This window comes from Podarcis liolepis (assembly GCF_965112155.1).
Source record: "Podarcis liolepis genome assembly, chromosome: 1".
NCBI lineage: Eukaryota > Metazoa > Chordata > Lepidosauria > Squamata > Lacertidae > Podarcis > Podarcis liolepis.
The window spans coordinates 19,801,408-19,829,163 of NC_139554.1; the positions used below are offsets into that span (position 1 = coordinate 19,801,408).

Genomic DNA, 27,756 nt, shown 5'->3' on the forward strand with positions numbered 1-27,756 from the left:
CTTCCGCACTTTAAAGCTCCCTATCCAAGCCCCCTTTTTCTTTGCTCTGGATCTTCCCCCATGAAAACACACTATTTAAAGCTGAATTGGAACAAACGTTAATTCAGGTTTTTGTGGGGAGGGCTCTGGAGCAAAAAAAAAAAAAGCGGGGATGCTCAGACATGAAGCTATAAAATGCAGACTGTGCCTGGAAAGAGCAGGGGACAGGTGTGTGTGGATAAACCCCAGAATGGGAAGTGTAAAAATCAGTACTGAGCTAGGAACAAAATCCAGATCAAGCACTTTGAAATCCAGTCGAGACAACTGCTAAATGCTGAAAGTCCCTTCATACACTGTCCTTTGCAAGGATCATGTCGATCTCACATGCCAACCAAAAGTAAACTAATGAATCAATTATGAAATGGCTAACACAGCCTGCAGGCATAATAGTGTGCTCATGTGATCAGCAGGCTCTTTTAGAATATGAGTTTTCACTCAGAAAAGAGGTCCTAGTTCTTAGGATGGCAAGGCTGCGTGCCAAGATGTTGATCCTATAAATTCTCAAAAAGGAGAGCAAGGAAAGAAAAGGTGCAAAGCAAACTATGTTAATGACCAACTTTTTATTTATAGCTACGAGTCTTAGTTTTGTAATAAAGTTGGCAACCTGGCAAAGCGTGAATGGAAAGTATTTTTAGCCTAACTTGTTACTTCCTGTTGGTTCTTGACCTCTGAAATGGCATTCTTCTGGATAAGCTATCTGAGTTTGGGACAAGTTTATGGAGATGTAAGGCTAATAGTATAATGATGGCTGTGTTCTACCTTCAGCACTATTAACTGGGACTGAGAGCTGTGATCATATTACAACTGTACTTTGCCAGCTACACAGTGGTGTCTTCCTGTTTTAGTTTTAATGTCATATGACCTTTCCGTAAGCCATCTTGGGAATTTGATGATCAGCACAGTACAAATCTCTAAAAGTGAATAAATATTCATCAGCTCTTCAAGAGATTATCTCTATTTTTTAACCCAGTGCTGCTGTGAAGCATGGAACATCTATTCTAAAAAGAGTTAGGAAGAAAAAAATGTTTTGGATTTGTGTATATTTTTATTGTCATTCATTCATTCATTCATTCATTACATTTAGATCCTGCATTTTCTCTGCGAGTTTTTCCTCCTCCCCTCTTTTTCATCTTCACAACAATCTTGTGAGGTGGGTTAGGCTGGAAGACAGTCACTGGCAAGTGGGGATTTGAACCCTGATCGTCAAGATCCTAGTTCAAAACTAACCATTATACCAGGGGTCTGCAACCTTTAAGACAAAAAGAGCCACTTGGACCCGTTTCCGAAGGAAAAAAACAACTGGGAGCCGCAAAACCATTGCGACATTTAAAACAAATATATCTCTGGAGCCGCGATCTGACAGCAGGCGGGAAGGTGACATCGGGACGGTGCGTGACTAATGCACGCACCGCCCCCATGCGACGTCACAGCCAGTACAGCGCCCGCCACAGTGGGGAGTGTCGGGGCGCACAATGCACCTCCTCCCCTCGCTAGTATCCGCCCCAGAGCCGCGGCAAAGGTGTAAAAGAGCCACATGCGGCTCCGGAGCCGCGGGTTGCAGACCCCTGCATTATACTATGAACGGTCCTAGTCCAAAACTAACAGCTAGACTATGAATCCATTCAACTACATTATGTGCAATTCTCCCACCCACTTACGGATACGTTACCATACCAAACAAGTGAATGCTGATTGGATTCGCGATTCCCACAAAGCTAAATGCCAAGATAAACCAATTGAACAATTCTAGAGAGAGTAGAGCTGAGTGCATTAATGTATTAATTGGTTCAATTAACTAAAGTGTGGCTTTTTTACCTGAATTGTAAATCAGAGCACTTCCCTTTCAAAGATCCTCAGCACAGAGAACGCTTTTTAAATCTATATACAGCTCTCGATTCAGGCAAGGCATTTGAAGATTATCTTTCAGAATACAATTTCCCAGTTTGGGGAAAGGGAAAGGAAACTTACAAATACCATACAACCATCACCTGTATTTAAAGTCAACTTAGAGGGAAAGATCAACAAAATGATCCCAAAGATATTTACTTGGAAGCAAGACCAATTATTTCAGTGCAACTTATAGCTTCAATTAACTAAACATCAATAGGCTAACAACCTGAATCATAGACAAAAATCAATTGCCAGGGTCGGGGTTGAGGGGGATGAGAAGAGAGTCACCAGCTAAGATTAATTCTTGTTTGATTGAGGCTTTATTCTCCAACTGCCTGTTTCATTGCAAGAGCAATCACATCAATTTACACTGAAAGAGACTCAAAAAGTGATGGGTCCCAGATATTTATTTAGGTAGATTTATATCCCGCCCTTCTGTTGCAGGAAATTGGTAGTATCAGATGAAAAGGGTCTTACAGCACTGCTACGAGATGGGCTATGCACAACTGCTGCACTAGTGCAGCAAAACATCCAGTGCAGTAAGTCAGGCCCACACAAATCCAAATGCAGTATTTGCTTTCAACATTTTAATGCATTTCATAGAGATGTGCTAGTGTATAGCTTCTGCTATTGTTTGGCTCAGGCAGCAGAAGCCAATTGATTGCCTGTCCTTAGCAATATTCCCTTGAAGTCTCTGGAATAATGATTTCTTGTTCCGGAACATACGTTATGTGAACGGAATGGAAAGATAACAGCTTCTTCTCTAAACTATCCATTTTTTAGTCCACTTCAAATTTCACTCCTCTTCGTTAAAATATGGCTCGACTGAAAGATTAAGAAACTCTAGCTTTTAAACATATAGGCTACACCAGTCAACATGTCAAGCACGATCTATTAATTTCAAGTATACTAATGAACATTGTAGACAGTGCTTCCTGGTGACAAGACTTCACTATACAATACTGTTAATTCCACAATTACTGCTATGACTATTCCTATATATATTTCAGGCTGTACTAGCCGACAAATCAATATTGTTTTGCAGTAAACCCCTGGATGGTTTAGTCCAGTCAAACCTAACTATGGGGTGTGGCACTCATCTCGCTTCTGGCTGAGGGAGCCAGCGTTTGTCCACAGACAGCTTTCCGGGTCATGTAGCCAACATGACTAAACTGCTTCTGGCGCAACGGGACACTGTGATGGAAACCAGAGCGCACAGAAACACCATTTACCTTCCCACCGCAGCGGCACCTATTTATCTACTCGCGCTGGTATGCTTTCGAACTGTTAGGCTGGCAGAAGCTGGCAGAGTGTATGGGGTGTTAGAGGAGGAGTAGTACTTCTGGTAGCAAACACGTCATGCTCCTTCTGTTTTAGGTTGTTGACTTTTGGTTGTTGACTTTTGGTCCCTACTCCCACTTGTGGCTCCTAGTAGCTGTCAGCTCATGACAGCAGCCATACCCTGAGAAATGGCACACCCGAACCATCATCCTATTGGCACATCCCATTGGTTGAAGCATTCCAGCGCTCAGTCTAGTACTATCACTTCATCCTTCTCTTCAGTAGGTTGCTCTGAGCGCAGCCGTTTGGTGCCAATGCTTTCCTTCTTATCCAGCTTCCTTTTGCGGCTCTTGCTTTCTGGGTCATCAGCATTAGCTGAAAAACCTTCCTCAGTCTCAACTATCAGTACATCATCATCTTGAGCTGTGGGTGCTGATTCCTGTATATACACAGCAGCCTTCAAATAAATCTTACACTTGAATCATAAATAATGTCATTTCATGACATCTCTGTCAATACATATATTCGCTGAAGGTTTTTCCTGTTTATGAATAACAAAGCAGTCAAATATGCTTTTGCAAAGAGATGGACTCTAAAAAGGAAAAGAAGGAACTGACCTCTCTTTCTTTCTCTGCCCCCCCCTCTCTCTCTCACACACACACACACACTTGTAGATAAGAGTTCTGTTCAGAACTACAGGAATTAAAATCAGCATTTATACAGAGTTCATACGAAAAATATTGAAATACACATATTTGGTGCATCAATGTTTTACCCATGGGATACAACCAAGTAAATATCCACCACAGAAATGTATCACTACGACAAACCCAAAATCCCACTTCTAATCTTTTTAATTACTGTTCATGAACAGCATTATGCTAATACTCAGTAATTATATTCTGATCAAATAGCTTGGTGTCCAATACCAAGCTTATGGATAAAATTCTGGTAAGTTAGATATTGGATATTATATAGAAGTACAGTGGTACCTCGGGTTACATACGCTTCAGGTTACAGACTCCGCTAACCCAGAAATAGTACCTCGGGTTAATAACTTTGCTTTAGGATGAGAACAGAAATCGCGCGGCAGCAGCTGGAGGCCCCATTAGCTAAAGTGGTGCTTCAGGTTAATAACAGTTTCAGGTTAAGAACGGACCTCCAGAACGAATTAAGTTCTTAACCCGGGGTACCACTGTAGACTGAATGCTTGGTTTACATGCCATTACAGGAATGACGCATCTGGTGGTTTATCTGTAGAACAGTCTCTCTGGCTGTTCAGCTACCATGTCAATTAAAGATTTGATAGCCTATAGCAGGGATGGGGAATTTGTAGCCCTCTGGATGCTGTTGGACTCCCCACTCTCCTCAGCCCCAAACAGTACAGTCAACATTCAGAGATGGTGAGAGCTGTAGTCAGCATTATCTGTGGGACCACAGGTTCTCCATACCTGAGCCACACAAGGACTCCCTGCGTGAAAATTGTATCTACCATGTTGAAATGCACAAAAAAGAGAAAACCTTCTGGGTAGACACCAGCCAAGATCCAAAGAGCATTTCCTAGCTTTCTCATGAGTTCCAAGGAGACTTGGGTGTATGTGTGTTTTTCCACTTCAGCCCCTTACACTGTGTGAAGTGGCATTTCAACAGCGGTTTGTGATGTGGCACAGAGGTCTCCATAAAAGAGAAGGGGGAAAAACCTCCCAGTGGCGCACGTGTAAGCTCTTGGGCAAGGCTAAAGTAGCTCTTTGGACTCAGGCCAGTGACAATAAGATGGAACAAGCCTTTTGCTCATGAAATATAGTCAAGTCTCAAGTGTGCATTTGTTCCCTTTCCTCTTCCAGTCTGGATTTCACCTACGTGACACCCATTTCCAACAGCACTCACTCGCTTTCCAGCTGAAAAGAAGAGGCATTAAATACTGATCTGAATTAAAAAATAAAGACCTTAAGTGCAGGCTTTGCTGGAATGTCTCCATTCTCTGAAACATCCAAGTCCAGTATACCATCATCCTTCTGACCAATGTCCTTGAGACCCCGAAGAAGTATTTCCCGTAACTGCTCGTATGGTGGTTTCTCAGCATAAGTCAGAGACATCACCGTTTCCATGTATTTGGCTATTTCATCTGAAATAAACAATAAGTGTCTGTCTAAGGAGATTGAATTATACTACAAACACATTTTAAAGTGATTCACCTAGAAAATTCACACAATTCTATGCTACCGCTCAGCCATGGCTATTGTGCAGAATCTGATTTCAAGGGTTTACTCGAAGTAGGACTTACACTGAATATCACCCTTCATCATGAAAAAGCCATCCTAGCATTTCAGTAAGAAAGCACTACAAACAACTCTGCTATTTTGCTTTGGAAGGAAGCATTTACAAAATATACTAGTCTTGCTCAGGAGTGTTTATTTCAATGACAATAGACTTGAGCCCAATGACTTACACTTTCTAAGTTCAATTTATTCAGGAGTTTTTAAACTTCCTGGAAATTATGTCACGTTTTCCAGTATTTTAGACATAAGGTGCTTGTTTTGTCTGTAGGCACAAACACATATCTCTCCAGTAAGCAAAAATTGTTATGATCTGAAAGCCAGACATGTTTCATGTGTGCTGCATGTTATGACCGAAGAATCTGGATCCTTCTGGCATCCCAAATCCCACTGGTGGTCTATGTGTGAACGCTAAACGATCTTCATAGCTGTGAATTTTGCCCCCCTGCATTTAAAAGAAAAAATATTTCCTTGCAAGCCAATCCTTTCATCCTGCAATTTCATGACAACCTCAACTACATTTCCAAAATGCAAAATGTACAAATATATAGCAAGTTGCTCAAGGGTTTGTTTTAACTTCGTTTGGAAAATGAGCACCAGAAGCTCTCCAAAAACAAGCAGATCCTGGACACTTTCTGTTTCAACAAAACCCCTTTGAATTCTTTTTTATAATTCTTGCAAAAAAATTTTTTACAAAAGTTTCATTATGGGTTAATATGAAAATTGAATCTTCTTACCTGGTTTATCTTTTTTAGAGAAACACTCACTCATCAAGTCTGCAATATTATCTGTATACCTGACGGGGGGGTGGGGGGAAGCAGACAAGTTATGTTTAAGAGATCAGCAGCTAGTATTTTTGGTGAATTTTCTCCCTTAGGTAAATAAGTGTGTATCAACACAATGATGAGAGTAAAAATGGGGCAAATCTCTTAAATTTTAAAATTATACTTCAGTACTGAATAAAATATCTCATTTTCTAATATCGTACAATCTCATTTAGTAACATTTGCTCAAAATATACAGGCAATCAAAACTGTGGATGAATGAAAAGATTATTGCATTATATTTTTGATGGATGTGTTACTATATCATGAAATTCCCAGAGAATCATGCATGTATATCAAATAGGAAAGCCAGGACCTTTAATTAGACCAAGCTGTGTTGGAAAAGTAGAGAAAGTCAGAACTTTCAAGCAGAAATAATAGGCAAATTGAAATTACACAGACGTAAGAGGCTGGAAACATTTTCAGAGCTGAGGGCCACATTTCCCCAGGGGAATGCTGTGAAGAGGCCCCACACCAGCAGATCCACTTGCAGAAGAGGATGGACTTGCAACCGCACACCTTGCACAACAGCTAAGCCCCATTCTCTCAACCCCACAGATGGTTGAGAAAGGACCTAGAGAGCTAGATGAAATCTGGCTGTGGGCTGCAGCTAACCCACAGGTTCCCCATTCCAGCTATGCAGAGCAAGGAGGGGTAATTACCCTGTAATTCACGAAAGCTAGGGCTAAGCTGCTGCTAGCAAATGAGGAACACTGTGGTAATGATTTAGCATCTAGGTTATTTCAGGGTAGCTTGTTCAAAAACAGATCTGAGCCCAACGTTAATAAAACTATGGTCATGCTAATCATGTCAGGAATCTGTTGCAAACTAAGAGGGATGTGGGATGAGTAGGTAGTATGTACTCATTGCCTAGAAATTTTCAGCAGTAACAGATTATACTACTATGCCCTTGTTTGCCGTTTCTGGCTACCAAGGCCCCATCAGACTATTGTAAAAAACAAAACAAAAAAACAGCAGTGCACAGGTGGGTGCATGTAATGAGATTCCTAAGTTTGGATGATATGTGCAATGAGAATGATGAAAAGTGGATGGTGAGCTACTTGTTCAACAGCTAAACTTTCCATTTGCTGCATGTTCAGTATGTTCATCTATCAGGGCTGGCCCGCCCATCAGGCAGATGCCTCAGGGTGACAGGCTCCTGTGGGTAGCAGTGCCGCTGTGTGCCTGCTGCTCACTGCTGCCAGATGCTTGGCACCTCCTCCTGCTTCTTTGCCACTGCAGCCACGCACCACTGTCTTGGCCACGCCCCTGCAGCCTGCCTGCTGCTGCACCTCCTTGACCACCACCCAGGGAAGCCTCAGTGTGCTGGCAGAAGCGAGGGGCTGTGGAGGAGCAGGGGGTGGGGAGTAGACAGGGGGGGTTGCCTCAAGTGGCAAAATGTCCTGGGCCAGCCCTGTCATCTTTTATGTAAAATGAGGAATACCCATAAGCAATGTGAATACCTTATCGTATTATTTAAATAAGGGCTTTTCATTCAGTTAAGTGAGTATTGGAAAATAGAGTAATCTCATTCCTTTTGGGTAGTCAAGCCCCATCTATACATCTGACTAATATTTTGAATTTGGGGGCCTCGCTATCAGCCAAGCTGAAAGATTACTATTTTGAATAAGACAAATTTGTTTTTGAAAATTAAAAATAAGAGTTTTACCTAATTTTGGAGTCTTTGACATAATTGGGGTCTTTCAGATTGTCTTCCCAAGGGAGTTTACCACAAAGCCAACAGATCATACAATAACCCAGAATTTCCAAGTCACCACGCCTTGATGGAGCTGCAAACAAAACAGAGCATTAACTTCACATTTGTGTCTTATAGTCAATTTAAAGATATATAGATGATTTATAGATCAAGTTTGGGAACTATAAAATATTTTCTTAAGAATCCAAAAGGAGCCATCAATGTACTGTCACAGGGTCTTTCAAAACTGATGGACGGGATCTCTTTGGAATGTGTGGAACATCGGCAAAGATTTGGATGGTACTATTGGTCACAGGCCTACAGGCACTCATAGTTCAGGGTCTTCTAAGGGTGGGTCATTATTCCAGTGTCATCAGTGAATAGAGAGGTGAGGTATGGAGAGTCCCCAGCTGCTGCTCTGTCTGGTTGGAGATTAAATGGTGCAGGGAGAAGAGGTGTGTAATTGATGAGGTTTCTAAGTGGTGTCAGAGATTACTATGGCTGGGATCCAAACAGCTACTTTAGTGGTACCCAAGGATTTGCACCTGTCCAGTGGGGTTTCTTTTAGAACAGAAAATCCCATGCTGCCTCACAAATTGCTTTTGAGACTATCCTCAGCAGCATGACAAGAATGGGGAGCCACTCATTGCATTAGCACAAGTCCAAAACCACTTTGGGTTCAACATTTTCAAGATCCTGAACCTAGTAAACTTAGAAGACATGTACTTTGAGGCACAGTGACCCATGCCACACTTCCTGATGGGACGCTTTTTAGTTTTATTTTTTATTTACCATTGGTCTCTGACTGTGGACAGCACAAGAATGACACCAACCCCTAGAGTTGTACTTTTAAAACTTCTGTCTTACAAGAAGAAATGCAACAATGTGCCATTGCTCTCACCACTGTAACGTACCAATGCAACTCATAATCTGAAAATGAATCAAGATTGCTTTAAAAAGCCTGGATCCAAAGAACAGATATGCATGCATGGAATAATGGAAAGCAATGCCTCAAGGGCAGTTTTTCTCCATATGCACCTTCCCAGACACTGAGGTCATCCTCGTGTGCTGCCTCCACAAGAAGTCAGGCATTTTCTGCAAGGGCTCCCCAGTGACGTTCGGCTGGCATCTTCCTTACACATCTTTAGGCACCAGGTGAAAACATGCCTCTTTAACCAGGCCTTTGGCTGACTGACATCCAATTCCCCCTTTAAATGTGTTGTGGAAAGGGAGGGGAATTATTGGTTTGTTTTCGTTCTTACTTTTATTAAGGATTTTGTGTTTTGTATATTGCGATTTTATGTTGTGAACTGCCCTGAGGTCTACAGGTATAGGAAGGCATACAAATTGTAATAATAATAGTAAGCAAGAGCTTTGATTTCATCCATTGTTTTCAGCAGCAGTACCCACCTGAAGCTGAAAGCTTGTGAACTGAAAAATAGCTAACCTCTTCTGTACTTAGAAATCCTGCTTAGAAAAAAAGGAGCTCTGGCTCTGGGAAAGTAGCTGGGTGTAGCTCTGTGATTCAGAATGTGCTTCGCATGCAGAAAGTCCTGGGTTCAATTCCTGCCGTTTCCAGGCAGGGTTGGAAAAAGACTCCTGCATGAAACCCTGGGAATGCCCTGTCAGTCAGTATAGCCAACGCTAAGCTAGATGGACCAACAGTCTGAATCAGCATAAGGCTGCTTCCTCTCTCATCTTTGAATGTACATTCATCCATTCTTTACCATCTAAGATCTAAACATATTTTTTAAGAGCTAATATGTTGTTGTTTTTTTTAAAAAGTAGTCTTGTTTTATATACTTGGCAATATGATAAAATATATTAATATTTGACTGGCCAAGTAAGACAATCTGTACAAAGATTTCAGCACGCAAATGTCCCGTTTGCAGACAATGTTGATACAGTGGTACCTCCGGTTGTGGACAGGATCCGTTCCGGAGCTCCAGTCGAATCCCGAGGTTTCTGCAACCAGAGGGGCCGCTTCTGTGCATGCATGCGCGGCTAAACACTTCTGGGTTTGCCGCTTTCGCAACCCGAAGCTTACATTACCCGAGGGTAACGTAAGCCGAAGTGCTACTGTATTATTATTCTCTAACACTACTACAATCTGGCTTGTAACATCGTTTCAAGTTATTCTGCTAATTATTCGCAGCTTTGTTCCCACTGTGGGATTCTAAATTAATTCTTGATATGTAAGTGGGCTACTTTAGACCAGTATTTCAACATGGCCACATTTTCAAGCTCGTTACCTTGCATTCACAGCAACCACAAGAAACGTTATGCAAGAAGCAAATGAAAACTACTTACCCACCCCCTTGTGAGCATCAATACTAGTAAATTCAAGAGTTCCATCATGACACCTCTTGGGATTCTCTTTATAATCTTTGTGGTTACCTTCCGGACAGTATCGATAGGCGAGACCATAATCCACCAAGTACACCTATTAAGATTCCAAATGCACCAAGACAAGCGTCATCCAAGAGTTTATAAGGACACTTTTACAATACTTCCAAAAATTCTCTTATCATTCAGACTTCAAATGCTTAGGTTATACTTGAACAAACATCTACAAACTATTCATTTTTACTTATTGCTTTGTTAAAGTCATTTATATATTTATATACTGTCATTTATATATTTCTAAGCAATGCACATAAACATAAACCATGCAGAATATAAAATAATAAAAAGGAATCATAAAACGGAACACTAGCTTCTACTGCCATGCATGTAAAGTTCAGCAAGGAGGTGGCTGTCTAATCTCAGTTGGGAGGAGAGCTCCATAGGTTTGGGCCCACAGCTCTGAACACATGGCTTCTAGCAGTTATGAGCCATGCCACCTGAGCCACAGGGGATCACCAACAGAGATGTACAAAAGGTCTCAGTGATCAAGCTGGGATATAAGGGATCAAGTGGTCCTTTGGATACTCTGGACCCAAGTTGTTAAAGGCCTTGTAAATTAATACAAGAACCTTGAACCTGGCTGGGTAACATATGGGCAGCCGGTGCAAGTTTTTAAGCACCAGGGTTATGTGCAGGTTGCAATGGAACCACTGTAAATCAGTGCCCCCAATACCTACCCCAGAAAGCCACCCTTGTCAATTGTATCAAAAGTTGCAGGTGGTTTGAGAAGCAGGAGCAAAAGATGCATCCTGCCGTCCCTCTATCAATCCAGGTCATCTATCAGGGTGACCAAGGTTGGTTCAGTCAAAAATCCGAACCTGAACCCAGAATGAAATTGATCTAGCTAGTCCACATCTTCCAGGAATTTCTCCAACTACTCTCTCCACTACCTTGCCTACGGAAAGGGCATTCATGACTGGGTGTGACTAATCACTGATTCCATGTACTCCAATATAAGACAATTCCATCGTGAGATACTTGCTTTTTGTTGCTGTTTAAATAAAGGAAGAAACCAAGTTAAAGCAAGTCTACCTGCATGCTGTGTTTCTATCTAGAGCAGGGATGGGAAGACCAGTGGATTAAAACAACCTTGCAAATAAACCCACAAAAGTTACTAGCCTGTAACAATTTTTTGCTATCCTGCTGGGGACTGGCACAGGAAACTCAGTCTCTGCTGCAGCAGCCCGCTGTATTTCTATGATGGGCATGGAGGAGGGGTTTTTTGTCTTCTGGCAGCCTGCTTGGTTTCTATGGACACAAGGCAGGGAAGGAGCACTCCATCTCTCCCCCAACAGCCTGTTTGCTCACCTGTATGCAAGTCTTTGTCACTTATGGCTACCAGGCTAGTGCTTAAATGCAAGGCTGAGATTCAACTCCCATCATCTCTGGCCGTGCTGGCTGGGACTGATAGGAGTTAAAGTCCAACAACAACGGGAAGGCCACAGATTCCTGGTCTCTGATCCAGAGCAATCCAATACAATCTTTAAAATAACAGTTGGGGGGGGGGGTATTTTAAACTATATAGGTAAATACTATATTGTCTCATAATCCTTGAAAAAGAAACATTTGGTTGGCTGCATGAATCTGACAAAATTGCCCCAGATTTGCGTCAAGTCACCAAGATAAGTTTGATCTATAATTTCTTTTTAAAACCTATCACGAATGCTCAGTAAGATGGTAAATGCTTTCACTCAGTTACAGAAGACTCCTGCTCATTTTTTAACAAACAGACACTACCCACTCAGATGGCAGAGGATGGTTTGCATCTGTTTGAGACTCACTAATTGGCACAGTGACTCCAGTCAGTATCAGCGCCATCTTCTTCCCTATACCTTAAATGGAGAAATTCTGTTCTCCCTTCCTCCAATAGGACCAAGAGTTTTCTACCCTCTGGTTGAATACTTAATTTGATATTAAAGGATTTAACAAATTGTTCAACCATTTTTAATAATTATGTTTTCATCCTACCTTTCAGACAAAAATATTGTCTCCCAAAGCAGCTCACATCAATGAAAAATTCAATACAGTCCTGGTGGGAGGCACTGTACATAAATTAAAATGAGACACAGGCCTTCAGCTCAGGCTGGCAGACTAAAAAACACAAGACATCCAAGGGAAGGGAAGGGAGGGAATAGGTAGAGGATGGAAATCAGTTCAGCAATGCCAGAACAGCAGTGAACTTTAAATGGGCATCTTTATTAGATGAGGGCAGGAGCTGATCTTTCCTTGCTGGTACTCTTGCTTGGGTATATATAAAAAAATGCAATTGCCCAGTGACATTTAGACCTCTGGCCAGTTTAGTCCATATACATGTGGGTAGCAGACTAGTAAAGCTTTTATTTTTTATTTTTATTTTTTGTAGACTAGTAAGTGTCACAAATTCATTTGCAAGGCTAGTTGGGCCACTTTAAAAAAAGTATAACATTCGCTTATTCACTCCAAGATAAGCACTCAAACAAGGGGAAATTATGGACTTTGTATGTGCATTTGCCAAACACTAAAGATGTAAAATAATAATAATAATAAAATTAGACAGCTACAGATATTTCTGTAAACCAATTGATTTGAACAATCAACATGTTAAAAATCAGGTTTTCCAAGTAACAGAACACTTATGCTTGATGGATTCTTCAAACAAAGGAAATAAAAAATTGACAAAGCAGACAGGCAAATGTAATTCACCGGTGTACTATATAATTTTAAACTTCCACCCCCAAATAGCTATTTGAAATTCATTTTGTATCGCAAGCATTCTCCTGAATATTATTCAGGGCAGAATAGCCAATTTGATCAACTGCCAGCAAAGTGAATAAAAAATGTACAACATTAACTAGATATAAATGTCAAGCAGAAATATTAATGCTGTACACATTCATAAAGGCAAGATTTCTGCTGAGGTTCACAGCAGCTCCATTAAAAAAAACACACAATAGGTTAAACAATGAAGAAAGAAAAAACCTGGAAGTTACCTGATGTGGAGCCTTGTAGCCCAGGAGAAGATTTGAGGCCTTGATGTCTCCATGCACATATTCATGTTCATGAATGTATTCTAAAACATCAAGCTAATAAAGACATAACAGAACAATTTCAGCATATATAAACCACACACAGCAGAGGGCAACTACTCTTTACAGGTTAACTTTAAAGCAAAGAAACTACATTAGATAGCACTAATGATACTTAATTTTTAACTTACTATTCTCAAGCCCAACAGTAGTACTGTTTTGCGGGTAAAGTGCTTTCCTCTCTCTTCAAAAATCTTCTGGAGATCTTTCCCAAATCTGTCCATTACCATAAATCTGTAGCTGGTTTCAGAAAAAGAAAACATAGCCTTTAAGAAAATCCATACGAGATACCTTAATATATATATATATACCTTTTTAGTGTAATATATAATATACGAGATACCTTTATATATAGATACATTAAATGTATTTATTTAAATTATGTAGCAACAAAAGATACACACAATAAGCCACTGAGAAGTCTAAACAGGAGAACAAATGAACAGTGAAGGACTGTCAGAATAAGAAGAGCTAAGCGAGTTTCCTAAGGATGAACAGGGAAAAGACTAGGTTCCTGAGGGAGAGTGTTCCAGGGTCAGGTCTCCTGTCCCATGACAGCGGGTGAAAGTGGGGCAGAGGTCTGGGCCTCACCAAAATATCTTAGGAGGCAGGAATGATTGTGTGGAAGCAGAACGTCCATAAATACTATGATCTCAAACTGAAAATGTAATTCTTTCAAGCAGTGGAGGTTAATCCATTACAGCCAGTGGGGCACTGCCCTACCAACCTCAATAAGATTCAATTGCAGAAACATGGAAGCCGTTGACTAAATGGAAAGGATCCTGCTCTGCGTCAAATGACAAGACTGGGTCAGGCTGCTTCTCTCTCCTCTTCTACTTTTTTATTTAATATTTTGATGAATGGTTATTTCATAATTTCCATTTCTACGCACCATTCCTTCTATATTTTCAAATTGCTCATTTAAAAAACAAAAAACTGAAGGAGTTGAAAAAGCAAATCATGGTGGTGTTGAGCTGCTTTTCCAAAAAATGCCCCCCTCCAAAGGCCCTATAATGCTTGTGAATATTCCACGCTCTGAGAAAAAGCTGGCTGTACAGGAAGCAATACATAACTGACTCATTTTTATTTTGCTTTGGGTCTGGCTGGTGCTAATGCCCTGCAATGAGGTCAGAATGCCCTGATCCCACCGAGGACTCTATCTGGTTCACAGCCATCGAAAATGCACTTTTAACAGATTGCTTTAGTTCTCATTGCTTTTGCGCAGCAGGATACGGCATTTCAACATTTTATTAAAAATGAAAACACCACTACGGAACCCACAGCACCCACCCACCCACCCTTTCAGGGTGGCACTCATAACAACTTGCTGCTGAAAGCTGCAGAACATTCAAGCAACTATTCCAAGGAAAAGAGTTCTGGTCAGAAACCAGAAAGCAAAATTACAGAAAGCGTGGAGTGCACATGGGAGGGCTTTTGTGACTCACACAGAAATAGAAGCTGCATTAGTTGACTGTGAAAAGTTGCTCCTAGAATCATAGAGCCGGAAGGGACCACGAGGGTAATCTAGTCCAACCCCCTGCAATGCGGGAATCTCACCCAATGTGGGGCTCAAACAACATGACCCTGAGATTAAGAGTATCATGCTCTAACGACTGAGCTATATGTAAGGGTGTATCTTCAGAAGCCCTTGGGTTGTTGTTGTTTTTTTTAAAAAAGCCACAAAAGATAGAGGGTTATAGACACATTCAGTCCCTCCCCAAACAGAAGGGCTCTTTGATCATGTAGAATCTTCTGTGAGCTGTCTGGGTGGGTGGTTTTTTTTTTAAAAAAATGCCCCCTTTCTCCTGCAGCCTCTTATGCTACTTCCCCAACCCTCTGGAGAAGACTTTGGGAGGTGCAGGAGGTTCTAGAAGGGAAGGGAGAATCAGATAAAATTGTATTTCCAGTAGTGACATAAGCTTCTACTCAGCGCCTTTTTTCTAAAAAAATATATCTTTAGGGGTACTCTCATTTTCCTACTCATATTGGCCTCAATGAGGCCAAACTTAGATTCACAAAAGGTTTAGGGGTATGCATACCCCTGCACCCCCCCCCCAGGAAAAAAACACTACTGCTACTACATTCAAGAGTTTCCCATCAAGTAGAGGGACACAACCGGATACAATTCAGGGGGAAAGTTCTAAAATTCATCTAACAATGCCTTTTGCATGCATCTGTCCGTACATATTTCCAGTAACATTGATCTGTTCATCAGTAACATTAATTTAACTGTTAGTACAGGTTTAATTCTCTATATAGAATTTTTTCTCACATGGCAATTCCTCTGATATTTTCACATTGATCAACTTTTAAGTCTGAATGCTGACACAACACCAAAGGCCATCAGTTACTGAGATGTGCTAAGCATGTGAGAAACTCACACAGGGGGAGTATTGGCTACGAAAAATCCTATAAACTCAAAAATAAGAAATGGTTTGTACCTTTTGCCATTCTTTTGATGCAAGCCAGAACCCCAGTACTTGGGTACACCTAAGTATTTCAGCTTGTGAGAAGAAATCCATTTCTTAACTGAAACAAGAAAAAAGTTTCCAAATATGCATTGTTACAGCTTTCTGCAAAGCAATTATTGCCATATTTGTGTAAGGATGTGATTAGTTAAATCAGACAGAAGGCAAAATGATGAACGCCTATGGATAAGTACTAAACATTTACTACTAACTCACTGAGGGGGCAATCTTATGGCAAGATCTGCCAGGTTGAAAAGATTAAGACGCAGAGGATCTCCAGCTGAACCAGGGCTAAGTCCCCAATCATATAACTTGCTCATCCCAGCTCGGCTAGCAGAGCCAAGGTCAGTGTACCCAAAAAAGTGGCATTCTGGGGGCTGTACCAGAATGGGGGATGAGGGACTTAGGAGGGCTCCTAAGCCCAATCAGTTTGGGCATGTGACCTGGCGACCCAGAACAGAACACCTTTTTTGAGGCCTGTTTTCCATCTGCCAGGCTTAGGCAAACCAGCAGCCCTGCCACTGAATGGAGTTTGGATCTCGTATAACTTTAACTTGCACCAGCTTGCCTTATGCCAACCTTTTTGTGCATAGGACTGCTCCCTTAGTTACTAAGCATGTGATCTAATCAACACTAAGCATTTTAAGGCTCAACAGAATCATAGAGCTGGAAGGGTGACTGGGAGCGGCCGCTGAGACCACATAACACCAGTGTAGTGGTTTGGAGTTACTCGTGTGTAAACTGTCCCCTTTTGGGGCTTGGCTGCCTGGGTTAAACCGTCCTGACTGCACAGCCCATCTCAGCATGGCTGCCTCAGTCGCTCGCAGAATCTGTCTGTGGGCGTTTCTTAAACCGTTGCCAGCATAAGAGTTGTTTGACTCCCAATCGTCTCCGCCTCTCATTGCGCAGGAGTCTCCTGCGCAAGGAGGGCGTGGGTAGTGGAGGACCAGGGCTCTCCTCACTGACTTCCAAGGAAGAATCCTGGAGCCCTTCCACCTCTTCTCCCATTTGCTCTCCTGGATCCTTGGTGTTACGCTGATTTCCTTCCCCCTCCATCAAGCTGCGTCTCCCCCTAGTGCTTGTACCTTCCCCTACAGAATCGGAGAGCCTCTCCTTCGCCTGTTGCTCTGATGTCAGTTTCCTGACAACCAGTCTTGAAAGACCTACACTGGCTCCCAGTATGTTTCCGAGCACAATTCAAAGTGTTGGTGCTGACCTTTAAAGCCCTAAACGGCCTCGGCCCAGTATACCTGAAGGAGCGTCTCCCCCCCCCCCATCGTTCTGCCCGGACGCTGAGGTCCAGTGCCGAGGGCCTTCTGGCGGTTCCCTCGCTGCAAGAAGCCAAGTTACAGGGAACGAGGCAGAGGGCCTTCTCAGTAGTGGCGCCCACCCTGTGGAACGCCCTCCCATCAGATGTCAAAGCGATAAACAACTACCTGACATTCAGAAGACATCTTAAGGCAGCCCTTTTCAGGGAATTTTTTAATGTGTGGTATTTTAGTGTATTTTTGGTTTCTATGGAAGCCGTCCAGAGTGGCTGGGGAAACCCAGCCAGATGAGCGGGGTACAAATAAATTATTATTATTATTATTATTATTATTATTATTATTATTAGAGACCACAAGGGTCATCTAGTTCAGCCCGCTGCAATGCAGAAGTCTTTTACGCAATGTGGGCCTCATTCCCATGACCCTGAGATTAAGAGTCTCATGCTCTAACAGAGTTAAGCATGTGCTTAGGTCTCTCTTACTGAAATTAGTGAGATTTAAAAGGGCTCAACTTAGGAACTGCATTGTGCCCTTTCTATCATTTATGCGTTCCACGAGTTTCTTTCTGCCTTCTTGGCAATTTTAATATAGCAAACATCTCGTCTCCTAGCAAATCCAAGCATATTATTTAATTAAGATTGCTTATGCTTTCTCCCCCCCTTTGAACAGCCACCTTGCGCTACGAAAATTCCACTTTCCCCTTGGAAATTAGTGGCTGCAGCCTCAATGGGCTGTGACCTTCGAGCATAAAAAAGGACAAGAGAAAGTGTTCCAGTTCAGTAGGCCCTGTTTATAAACAATTACCTTCAATAACTACCCAACACTGCACCATTATGAAGAAACATCCAGTTGTAATTAGGTATGCCCTTAAAGTTACCATTCAGAGTCCTCCGAGAACTATGGTTTTCGTTGCCCATGAATCATTAAATATATTATTACACCTCTCCCAACGTCTCACATTAGGAAATTCAAAAAGGTTTAAAGAAATTGTTTTGTTGATTCAAACACCAGTAGATTACTTACTTAGGTCAGGTTTAGCTGCCCGCGTGTAGAAACTCAGTTCTGTAAAGAGTGGTCCATTGTCACTGGGTTCCTTTAAAAAACACATTTTTTTAATTAAAAAAAAGTGAAAGCTTTCAAATCTGTTGGGTACTCGCCTCTCTCCAGTAAATACTTTTTAACAGATAAAGCTTTCTTCCCCTGTCCTATGCAGAATTCTAACAACCTAACCACTGTAAATTCTCTTCCTCTTTCTTTATCTTCTTAATGACTGTTACATAATGCAAAAAAGCATTCAATTAAAAAAGGATCATTTTTGTAGATTTCAATGCTGGGAGCAGGGATTAACTTAATATGGTGACTGAAAACTTAAGTGATATTCTGCATTTCAGTAATATTGTGGTATGCAGAAACAGCAAATTACTAATATATACATTTTTGCTTGACCCCCTCTTAGAGCAAATATATGTTTGTAACAATGGAATATACCCTCTAACAGGTCAGATCACTAGTCCATCTAGCCCCAAACTGTCTGTTCTAACAGTCCACAGCTCCCAAAGATCTCAAGCAGAGATCTTACCCATCACCTGTTCCCTGATATCTTTGGTTGAGGACACCAGGAATAGAACCTGGGACTATATGCATGTAAAGCATGGGCTCTGTTACTGAGCTACAGTCCCTCCAATATGTACAAGAGATACTTTTTTATAATAGAATCATAGAGTTGGAAGGGACCCCAAGGATCATCTAGTTCAACCCCCTGAAATGCAGGAATATGCAACTGTCCCATAGGGGGATCAAACCTGCAACCTTGGCGTCATCAGCACCATATTGGCACCAACTGAGCTATATTGAATCAGTTCCAATGACAACAAAGGCTCAGACACTAAAGAGCACAGATCATTTACCACTAATGGCAGTGAATGAGCTTACGCACACCAAAGCCTAGTAGTTCATGTTACGCACACCAAAGCCTAGTGTTCATGTTAGTTCAGCCATGTCCTGCTGAGACCTGAAGCAAGTTGAATGTTATGGTAGGCTTTCCCTTGCCAATAAACCCGTCTCAACCTTGTTTTCTTCTCTCCAAAGTACAAACTTTGCCCATGTCATATACCACATTATTTTGTCCACATGAAGTTGACTTAAGCAACTCAATCTTGATCCAGGGTAAACTCAAATGTACACAAGTACTTCACAAATCTACATCTGGGGTCATACGTCCCCATCTCTAAAAGACATTTATGTTTTCAAGCTGTCTATTCTACGTAGTCAGAGGCATTCATTTATTAACACAATTTGTCTCCATTATGGTTACACACTAAAGCAAGCTACAAAGTACTGATATTCTGTATAAATAAAATGTTTATATCAGCATCCTCTTAAAACCACACATACATCACCGGCATGAACTACGCATTAATGCTTTTCAATACATTTAGTAGTCAGGGGCATGATGTATAGACTATTTTTACAAACATAAACTTAATCGATTCATAGTGTCTATAACTCTATAAATAACAGGCAGCCCGATACAGGCAAATTCACGGCACTAGGTTACTGCTACCAGGCAATAATACTTGCAACTATGCTAAATGGAAACTTAACAATTTGGCTTAAATAAATAAATAAATAAATAAATAAATAAATAAATAAATAAATAAAACAGGCTTCCCTCTTCCTGTCAAAATGGGCAATAGTCTCAAGATAGGTAAATAGCAAGCAGGGTTTAAGCAAATAAGGCCAAATCCTATTTGCTTCAAGGGGTGCCATCTCCCCCGCCCTCCAACTTTCCAGGCATGCGACATCCACTCCTTCTCAAGGGGTGGAGAGACTGTGGAAGAGGGAACTGAGAGGCAGCAGAAAGGAAGTGGCTGCACAAAGCTTGCACTCTGTCCTCTGTGACACGTTCATTTTTTATGGGGAAACGGGCTGTATCAGAAACAACGCATGACTCTCTTTCCTACCGTTGCTGGTCTGGCTGGTGTATGGAGTCAGAATGCCCCAATATAGCACGGGGCTCTGAAACAAGTGCCAACTTCAAGTGCCCAGTCATCTCCCAGCCACCTCTATATCGACAGCCTTGTTTTGTGAACCACCCTGAGACCTCCAAGTATAGGGCAGTATATAAATTCAATTAATAACAATAACCATGTCAGGCAATAAGATGATGAGTGGTACAGTTGGACAGCAGCCGGGGACCAGACAGGGGAAAAAATGATCTGGCCCTCCACTGTGTAAAATGGCTTGTAGCCAGAATGAGTTGCCAAATAAGGAATTATAGCTAAGCACCTCTAATACCATAAGGACATATACCAAAAGTTATAAGCCTGTACTCCAGCTCCAATCTGTCACAGCATTAGTAACTGTCCATTTCTTATGCGATTGATAAATATTTCAGGGAATCTTAAAGCAGAGAAACAATCCCAGCAGATGAATGCAGTAGTGTAATTTGAGACTATAACCGTGCAGTTATAGGAATGTAGGTCAGTATGTGTTCAGTTATTTCAGCAACAGGACAATGTTTGCATTTTTTAAATGTATTATGTATTTATTTATTTCCATTTATGAATGTTCATATGAAGTGGTTTAGCAATGCATAAGGAATGCTAATGGCAGAACAGAATAAAAAGATTTTTAAGTAAGGCTTCAACTTATCTAAACTTATTTCAACGTACTTGTAATTCATGGGACATTGGGTGCCTAAGGATTTTCTCTCCGCAAAATTCCACCTACCTACTGAAAGAGTCTTTCTAGTTTTGCTAGGATGTTCTGTGCATGCATCTGAAAATGGACTACTTCAAATATATACTTACCACTTTTATAACATAGGGTGCATCACTGGTGACTGATTTTGAAGAATTAACATCAGCTGTTAAAATATGAAGAGTTTCTTATCAACATGGTGAAAGAACCATTTGCTTAATATACAGTTAGTAGTAACAAATAAGTTGTTGAACACTTAAAGTTAAGTCTTCAACTTGTTTCATAACCAGTGGTTTGACGCTGGCTTGTTTTGTAACTGACCAGATTTTGTGACAAATCACAGTTCCTGGTTTTCACACAATGACAAGGCAGGATTAGAGGAAACTGAAAATAAATGCTGATGAAGTTCTCCTCCTGGCAGAAGGAGATGGCAGCACACAAGACTGATGTTTTGTTCAGGCTCATTGCAGCTCCTCGTCCCAACGCCAAACCATGGTTTAGTGTGGCATGCGGACATGGCCTGAGTGCATTATATAATAATACTGGTGAAATCCTTCTCCCATTAACACTGAAGGAGGAAAGAATAGGCGACTTCGATTAGACTCATTCCAGCTCATACACATTGCGCTAAACCATAGTGATAAACATGTGCTTGTTACACTTAACATTTTAATTTTCCGTGCACATGTTAAATTGTACCATGAAGTGCCTCTCCGGGAATTGCTTGTCACTTCCAGCAGGCACTTAGCTTCTGCAAGTGACGAAGATAGTGACATTAGCCTGTCTAACTCTTGCAAGCCAGGAAGGGACCATGCCCTCTGCATTCCAATTATTGCTAGTCCAAACAGAGCAAGATCAGTACAGACAGCACAGTAACGGTACCACTGAAGAGCCACAATTGCATCAATTGCTTAAACTAGAAACTACACTGTCTTTGAGGTACTTCTTGTTGCAGGTCTTGTATCAATACTCTGATCACCGTAGAAGCGAGTTACCATCAAATGTGCTCTTATAACACAGAAAGGCTACTTTTTATATTAAGACTCTGCTCATTTATATTTCAGCTCATAAAGGAATCCTGTGGCTGAGATACTTATCAGAAGTTTAGAAAAAGCAAAATATATATGCAGGAATTACAAAGTAAGAGCCTCTGGCTTCAACCTGGCAGGAAACAAGTCTTGAGACAGAAACCCCTCCCTCTTCTTTACACTATGGCCATCCATTTCAGCTTTCTGTTCCTAAGCCAGATTACATATTTATACACACACACACACAAAGAAGAAAACTCATTAGGCAGTGATGGGTGGGTTTTACATCATAAGAAATCTGAGACACAAACTCCAGGTATTACTCTGGAAATCTCTAGCTGAAATGCATTATTCATTTTTACAAGCCATGCCCAGCCAACAGCCAACTGTGTCCAAACTTCCACATAACAAAGGACATAAGAACTGCCTAGCTTAATCAGACTAGGGTCTGTCAAGTCCAGCATCCTCTTTCCAAACAGCAGCCAGCCAGGTGTGTCTGGGAAGCTTCCAAGCAGGGCATGGAAGGTGATGAATAAAATCCGGATCAGCAGCAGAAACTTAGTAAGCTAAGCAAATGAATAATCTAAACAATGCAGAATGTTAAGTGTGTCTTTGGGCTCATCAGGTGATTATTTTGAAGGAAAGGAGGGAAATCAAGCTGCCATTCTCTAGCCAAATTGTGCCCATGATAAATTGATTTCACTGTTCCCATGTTTTCGGATTATATATTCCCCACACCACCACCCCTGGCCTAAAGAAAGGAATGCAGTGCTCCAACTTTAACAGGCTTCTTTCTCAGTCTTACCAAGATAGAGGCAGCCAAAACCACCTTTGCCTATAACCGGACCAAGCTTCCAATCTTTCTTTGTTAGGTCAGTAAAAACTTCTCCTGGAGGAAATTCTTCTGCAAGTTTCCGTTTTGCAGGGCCTCTTTTCCCAGCTGCTTTCTTAGGCATATTCTAAACTAAAACAAACAAAAAACAAAAATCAACACACCTGTTAAGAGGTAGGTTATTCCACACTGCCACTTGCTTTTAGTTATTTAATATACCAGTTCTCTTTCTTCAACATATGCTGCCTCCAACAAAACCCAAGTACTAAAATAAGAACCAAACAAATTCTCACTCCAGAATGAAGATACTTGAAGTGCTGTTTTCTCCCCCTTTTGGGACAAAATTGCCTTCTCCTAATTGAATCTTAAAACCATATTTCCGCATGAACAACAATAAGAATTCTTTAGTTTGTAAATGGTATATGTATCAGCGACCAAGCTCTCAAACACTCATTATGACCATACAGGTTATTTTAAAACACTTTTACCCTGCTCTTGAGCTGAAAAGACTTCCAGATCCATTTAAAATAGCACGCGCGCACACACACACACACACACACACACACACACACGACAATCCCTGCCCCCAGGCTTACAATATAAAAGCCTCAACACGAAAGGAAAAGGGGACGAGAAAGTGGAAAAAAGCAAACTCAGGTATTGTTATCATTTTAAATTACAGTTTTTATAATTAAGAGCTGGGATGAAAATTGCTCAGGTACCCTGATGGAATGGGAGATAAGGGAGAGCCAAAGGCAGCTGATCTCTCAGTACAGCCAGTTGAAGATCCGTACTTCCTTTCTTCCTTTCTGCTTCAACTTGATAGCTACTGCTAGGTGACAGCTGAGGGACAGCCAAAGGCAGCTGGTCTTAAAAAGGAGATTGGACAAATTCATGGAAGATAAGGCTATCAATGGCTACTAGTCATGCTGACTATGTTCCAGTGTGGTGTAGTGGTTAAGAGCGGTAGTCTTGTAATCTGGGGAACCGGGTTTGAGTCTCCGCTCCTCCACATGCAGCTGCTGGGTGACCTTGGGCCAGCCACACTTCTTTGAAGTCTCTCAGCCCCACTCACCTCACAGAGTGTTTGTTGTGGGGGAGGAAGGGAAAGGAGAATGTTAGCCGCTTTGAGACTCCTTAAGGGGAGTGAAAGGCGGGATATCAAATCCAAACTCTTCTTCTTCTTCTGTCTACTACTGGAGGCCGTATGCCTCTGAATGCCAGTTTCTGGGAATGGCAAATGGGGAGAGGGTTGTTGCACTCAAATCCGGTTTGCAGGTTTCCTGGAGGCATCTATCTCTTGCCCTGCTGTGAGAACAGGATGCTGGACTAGATGGGCTTTTGGCCTGAATTTAATCAGCAGTTCTCAATCCTTCATAATGACTGAGTACATCTGAACAACCAGTTTCCACACTTCTACGTGAGCAAAGTTCTTTATGCTTCCCTGTTATAGACATTAATTGTCTTGTGCTGTAAAATGTTTCTTAATTATCTATCCTAACCATAACACAGAGACATCACCTTGTCAGACAGTTCTGGGCTTGATGGACCAACGGTTTGACTATAAGGCAGCTCCCTGTTTCTGATTGTGATATTTTTCATCATTGCATGGTGCATTCTGGGAGCTGTGGCTGAGAGCTCTGCCATAGGACTCAGCATGTCTTCTATCTGCCTGTTTGCTGAGGTCATCAGAGGCCCTTATCCAGGTATCTTGACTGCTGGTATCCTCACTATACTGTTTTTGATGCTGCAAAAAACATATACGTATGTATGTATGTCAGCAAACCTATCCAGACACATCAGGAGTGATGTATGGAAGTGAGAGCTGGACCATAAAGAAGGCTGACCGCTGAAGAATTGATGCTTTTGAATTATGGTGCTGGAGGAGACTCTTGAGAGTCCCATGGACTGCAAGAAGATCAAACCTATCCATTCTTAAGGAAATCAGCCCTGAGTGCTCACTGGAAGGACAGATCGTGAAGTTGAGGCTCCAATACTTTGGCCACCTCATGAGAAGAGAAGACTCCCTGGAAAAGACCCTGATGTTGGGAAAGATGGAGGGTACAAGGAGAAGGGGACAACAGAGGACGAGATAGTTGGATAGTGCTCTCGAAGCTACCAGCATGAGTCTGACCAAACTGCGGGAGGCAGTGGAAGACAGGTGTGCCTGGCGTGCTCTGGTCCAGGGGGTCACGAAGAGTCAGACACGACTAAACGACTAAACAACAACAACAACCATAACTATGACCTCACTATCCAGTACTACAGATGGAAATGGCAACAGAGCAATGGGAGATGTTGAACCAGGGGGGAGGAGAGGGCTGTGTGGATGGCCAAACAACAGTTACAATTGTATCCAGAGTTTCTGCACCTCATCCTCATGAGTGAAGGGAGAAATAACCTACAAGTCACAGCAGCAGCCAGGCAAGCCTCGATGGCAAGCCTACTTTACATGTGGCAACATATTATATTGCCTTGTTTCACAAACATGGGCAGAAGGAGCAAGGTAACCTGGCTGGAAGGGTGGTATACAATTACTTGTAATAAATAAATGTTCTTGTACAACGTATTCTCAATTGGAAGGGAAGCGCTACACAGTTATAAATGCTTACTTGCAATGCACATGAAGGGAGACTCCTTAACTATGAAAACTAAAAGCAAGACTCTTTCTAGGAATCCTACTGTTATGCTAACTGCACCGGCTCCATTTCCTGGCCGAGAATGCCCACATCCATCTGCTTATGATGGCACTGTGCCTATTTGCAAGGTGGCCAAACTATTACTAGGGCATTGATGCCAAGCAATGAGTCTGAATGGGCAGAACACAAATTTCACAGTATTCATTCACTTCCAGACAACCTGCTCTTTGTGGAGATATCAAATCTTTCACAACCCTACTTATGACCACCCCTACAGCTCAAATTTAACTCACTGCAAACATCCTTTAACCTGCCCCCAGACTCAGGAAAAGGTACTTCTGTCCATTGGGATTTAAGATACAACAGAGGCAATTTTGTGCAGGTATCTATGCACATGTTTCCATCCTATTTTGCTACTGAAAAGTCAGGTTAGATATCTAAATAAATATGTATATGCATGAATGACTTGGGGATGTTAGCATGTGCAGTTTCACGGATGGCATACTGACAACAGTGAGCAGCAGACTGTCAGATAACACAAATAGCAGCAACTAGTTTTATTTTTCAAATGACTTAACTACCATGTGAATTAGAAATACAGGAAGCAGCCTTAAGCTGGGTCAGACTATTTGTCCATCAAGCCAAGCAAACACTATTCCCATTGGAAGCAGCTCTCCAGGGCCTCAGGTCTTTACCATCAGCTGCTTTCTAAGTAAAGATGCCCAGGGATTGAACCAGGCACCTTCTGCATGCAATGGATGTGCTCTGCCACTGAACTACACCACCTCAGAAATGTGCTGGATGAAAAGGTATAGCTGATACAGTCAGCTATTGGCTATTATATTTGACAAGACTTCACAAACAGGGTTCTCCTCTTTTTGCCCCTTGAAAATAAACTGTTCTGTTCATTAACAAACTATCACCCCTTGCTTTTAGAAATGTGCAAATATATATATATATATAAACACACACACACACACACACACACACACACAGTGGTACCTCGGGTTACATATGCTTCAGGTTACATACGCTTCAGGCTACAGACTCCGCTAACCCAGAAATAGTACCTCGGGTTAAGAACTTTGCTTCAGGATGAGAACAGAAATCATGCGGCGGAAGCGGGAGGCCCCATTAGCTAAAGTGGTGCTTCAGGTTAAGAACAGTTTCAGGTTAAGAACAGACATACATATATATATATATATATATATATATACGTATATAGTGGTCTGCAAGGTGCAAATGTTTAGGAAAATGAGCTACAGCAGTTCTCTCTGTGCATTCTGGCATACCTAGTTTTTATCCCCACTTTTGTACACTGCCCAGGCATCTTCTGATGAAAGGTGATTAACAAATGAATAAATAACATGGAGAAGGGAGGCAGTGGAACTGTGCTGGTGGTCCTGACAACCTACAATACCAATACTAGAATAGGACATTATGAAAGCATAAGAACCACAATTCTAATTATTTTATTTGTTTATAAAAATATCCTTGTCTTTCCATAAAATGCTCCCGGCAGTTTACAATGACAAAATCAAAACAAAGCTAATGTTAAATAGAAACATAAAAGAAAAAGCAGTAACCGCAGTCATAAATAAATTAAATAGGCCACTTTAAATCATTACAGTTTCTTCTGAGAAACTACATTTTGGCCACAGAACAAAAGTTCAGCATTATAAAAAGGGCCCATCATTTGTTCCCACCCCCCATACTCCATATGGTGAAAGAAAGATCACCAGGAGAGCCTCAGTTATCAAAGTTCAAGGACACTTGGGGTAAGATCTCATAGTGAGAAAAAATCAAAGAGAAGGGAGTCCAAGATGGATGGGAGTTTCTTAAAGCACCCCCTTGGTAGGTGTAGGTCACAAGGCTTCTGACTTGCTTTCTAGCTGACCTGAAACTTGCATGGAGTTTGTATTCTGAAAGCAGCCTTGCTTCTTCATCTTATTTAAGTGAAGGGGTCAGGGAAGAGAGGCAAGTTAAGTAGTCCTCGTGATTTTGTGAGAAGAGTCTGAAGATGCGTGAGCTACAGAGGAACTAGGTCATGACTTTGTTGCCCAGGGTCTGTAACTTTGCGAACTAAAATAGATTCTTCTCTAGTGAAAAAACAAATTCTGAACACAGAAAAAGTATGCAAACTACGGTAATTTATGATATATTCTACCCTGAAAATGGAGGGAAGGAATGGCATAGAAACTAGACTTTAAGAATGCTGATTTCAAAAAGCTTAAGGAACTACTGGGTGAAATCCCATGGTCAGAAATACTCAAAGAGAAAGGAGTCCAAGACGGATGGGAGTTTCTTAAAGGTGAAATACTAAGGTAGACAATTCCAACAAA

At 41.5% G+C, this 27,756-nt stretch overlaps 1 protein-coding gene across 6 annotated transcripts in view; it reads right to left on the reverse strand.

Annotated features, from left to right (window-relative positions):
• Nucleotides 1-27,756, reverse strand: part of VRK1 (VRK serine/threonine kinase 1) — a 41,177-nt gene that overhangs the window by 8,981 nt on the left and 4,440 nt on the right. For 4 of the 6 annotated variants that reach the window (XM_083519306.1, XM_083519310.1, XM_083519311.1 and 1 more), the window contains exons 2-11: nt 22,749-22,907; nt 21,026-21,081; nt 18,237-18,306; nt 15,919-16,006; nt 13,609-13,717; nt 13,382-13,474; nt 10,317-10,449; nt 7,980-8,100; nt 6,224-6,282; nt 5,157-5,335 (exon numbers count right to left, since the gene is read on the reverse strand). In XM_083519306.1, coding sequence (XP_083375432.1) covers nt 5,157-5,335; nt 6,224-6,282; nt 7,980-8,100; nt 10,317-10,449; nt 13,382-13,474; nt 13,609-13,717; nt 15,919-16,006; nt 18,237-18,306; nt 21,026-21,081; nt 22,749-22,899 — 1,059 coding nt within the window. In that variant the 5' untranslated portion in view covers nt 22,900-22,907. The remainder of the gene's footprint in view (nt 1-5,156; nt 5,336-6,223; nt 6,283-7,979; nt 8,101-10,316; nt 10,450-13,381; nt 13,475-13,608; nt 13,718-15,918; nt 16,007-18,236; nt 18,307-21,025; nt 21,082-22,748; nt 22,908-27,756) is intronic. The other 2 variants (XM_083519308.1, XM_083519309.1) reach the window with 1 other exon arrangement.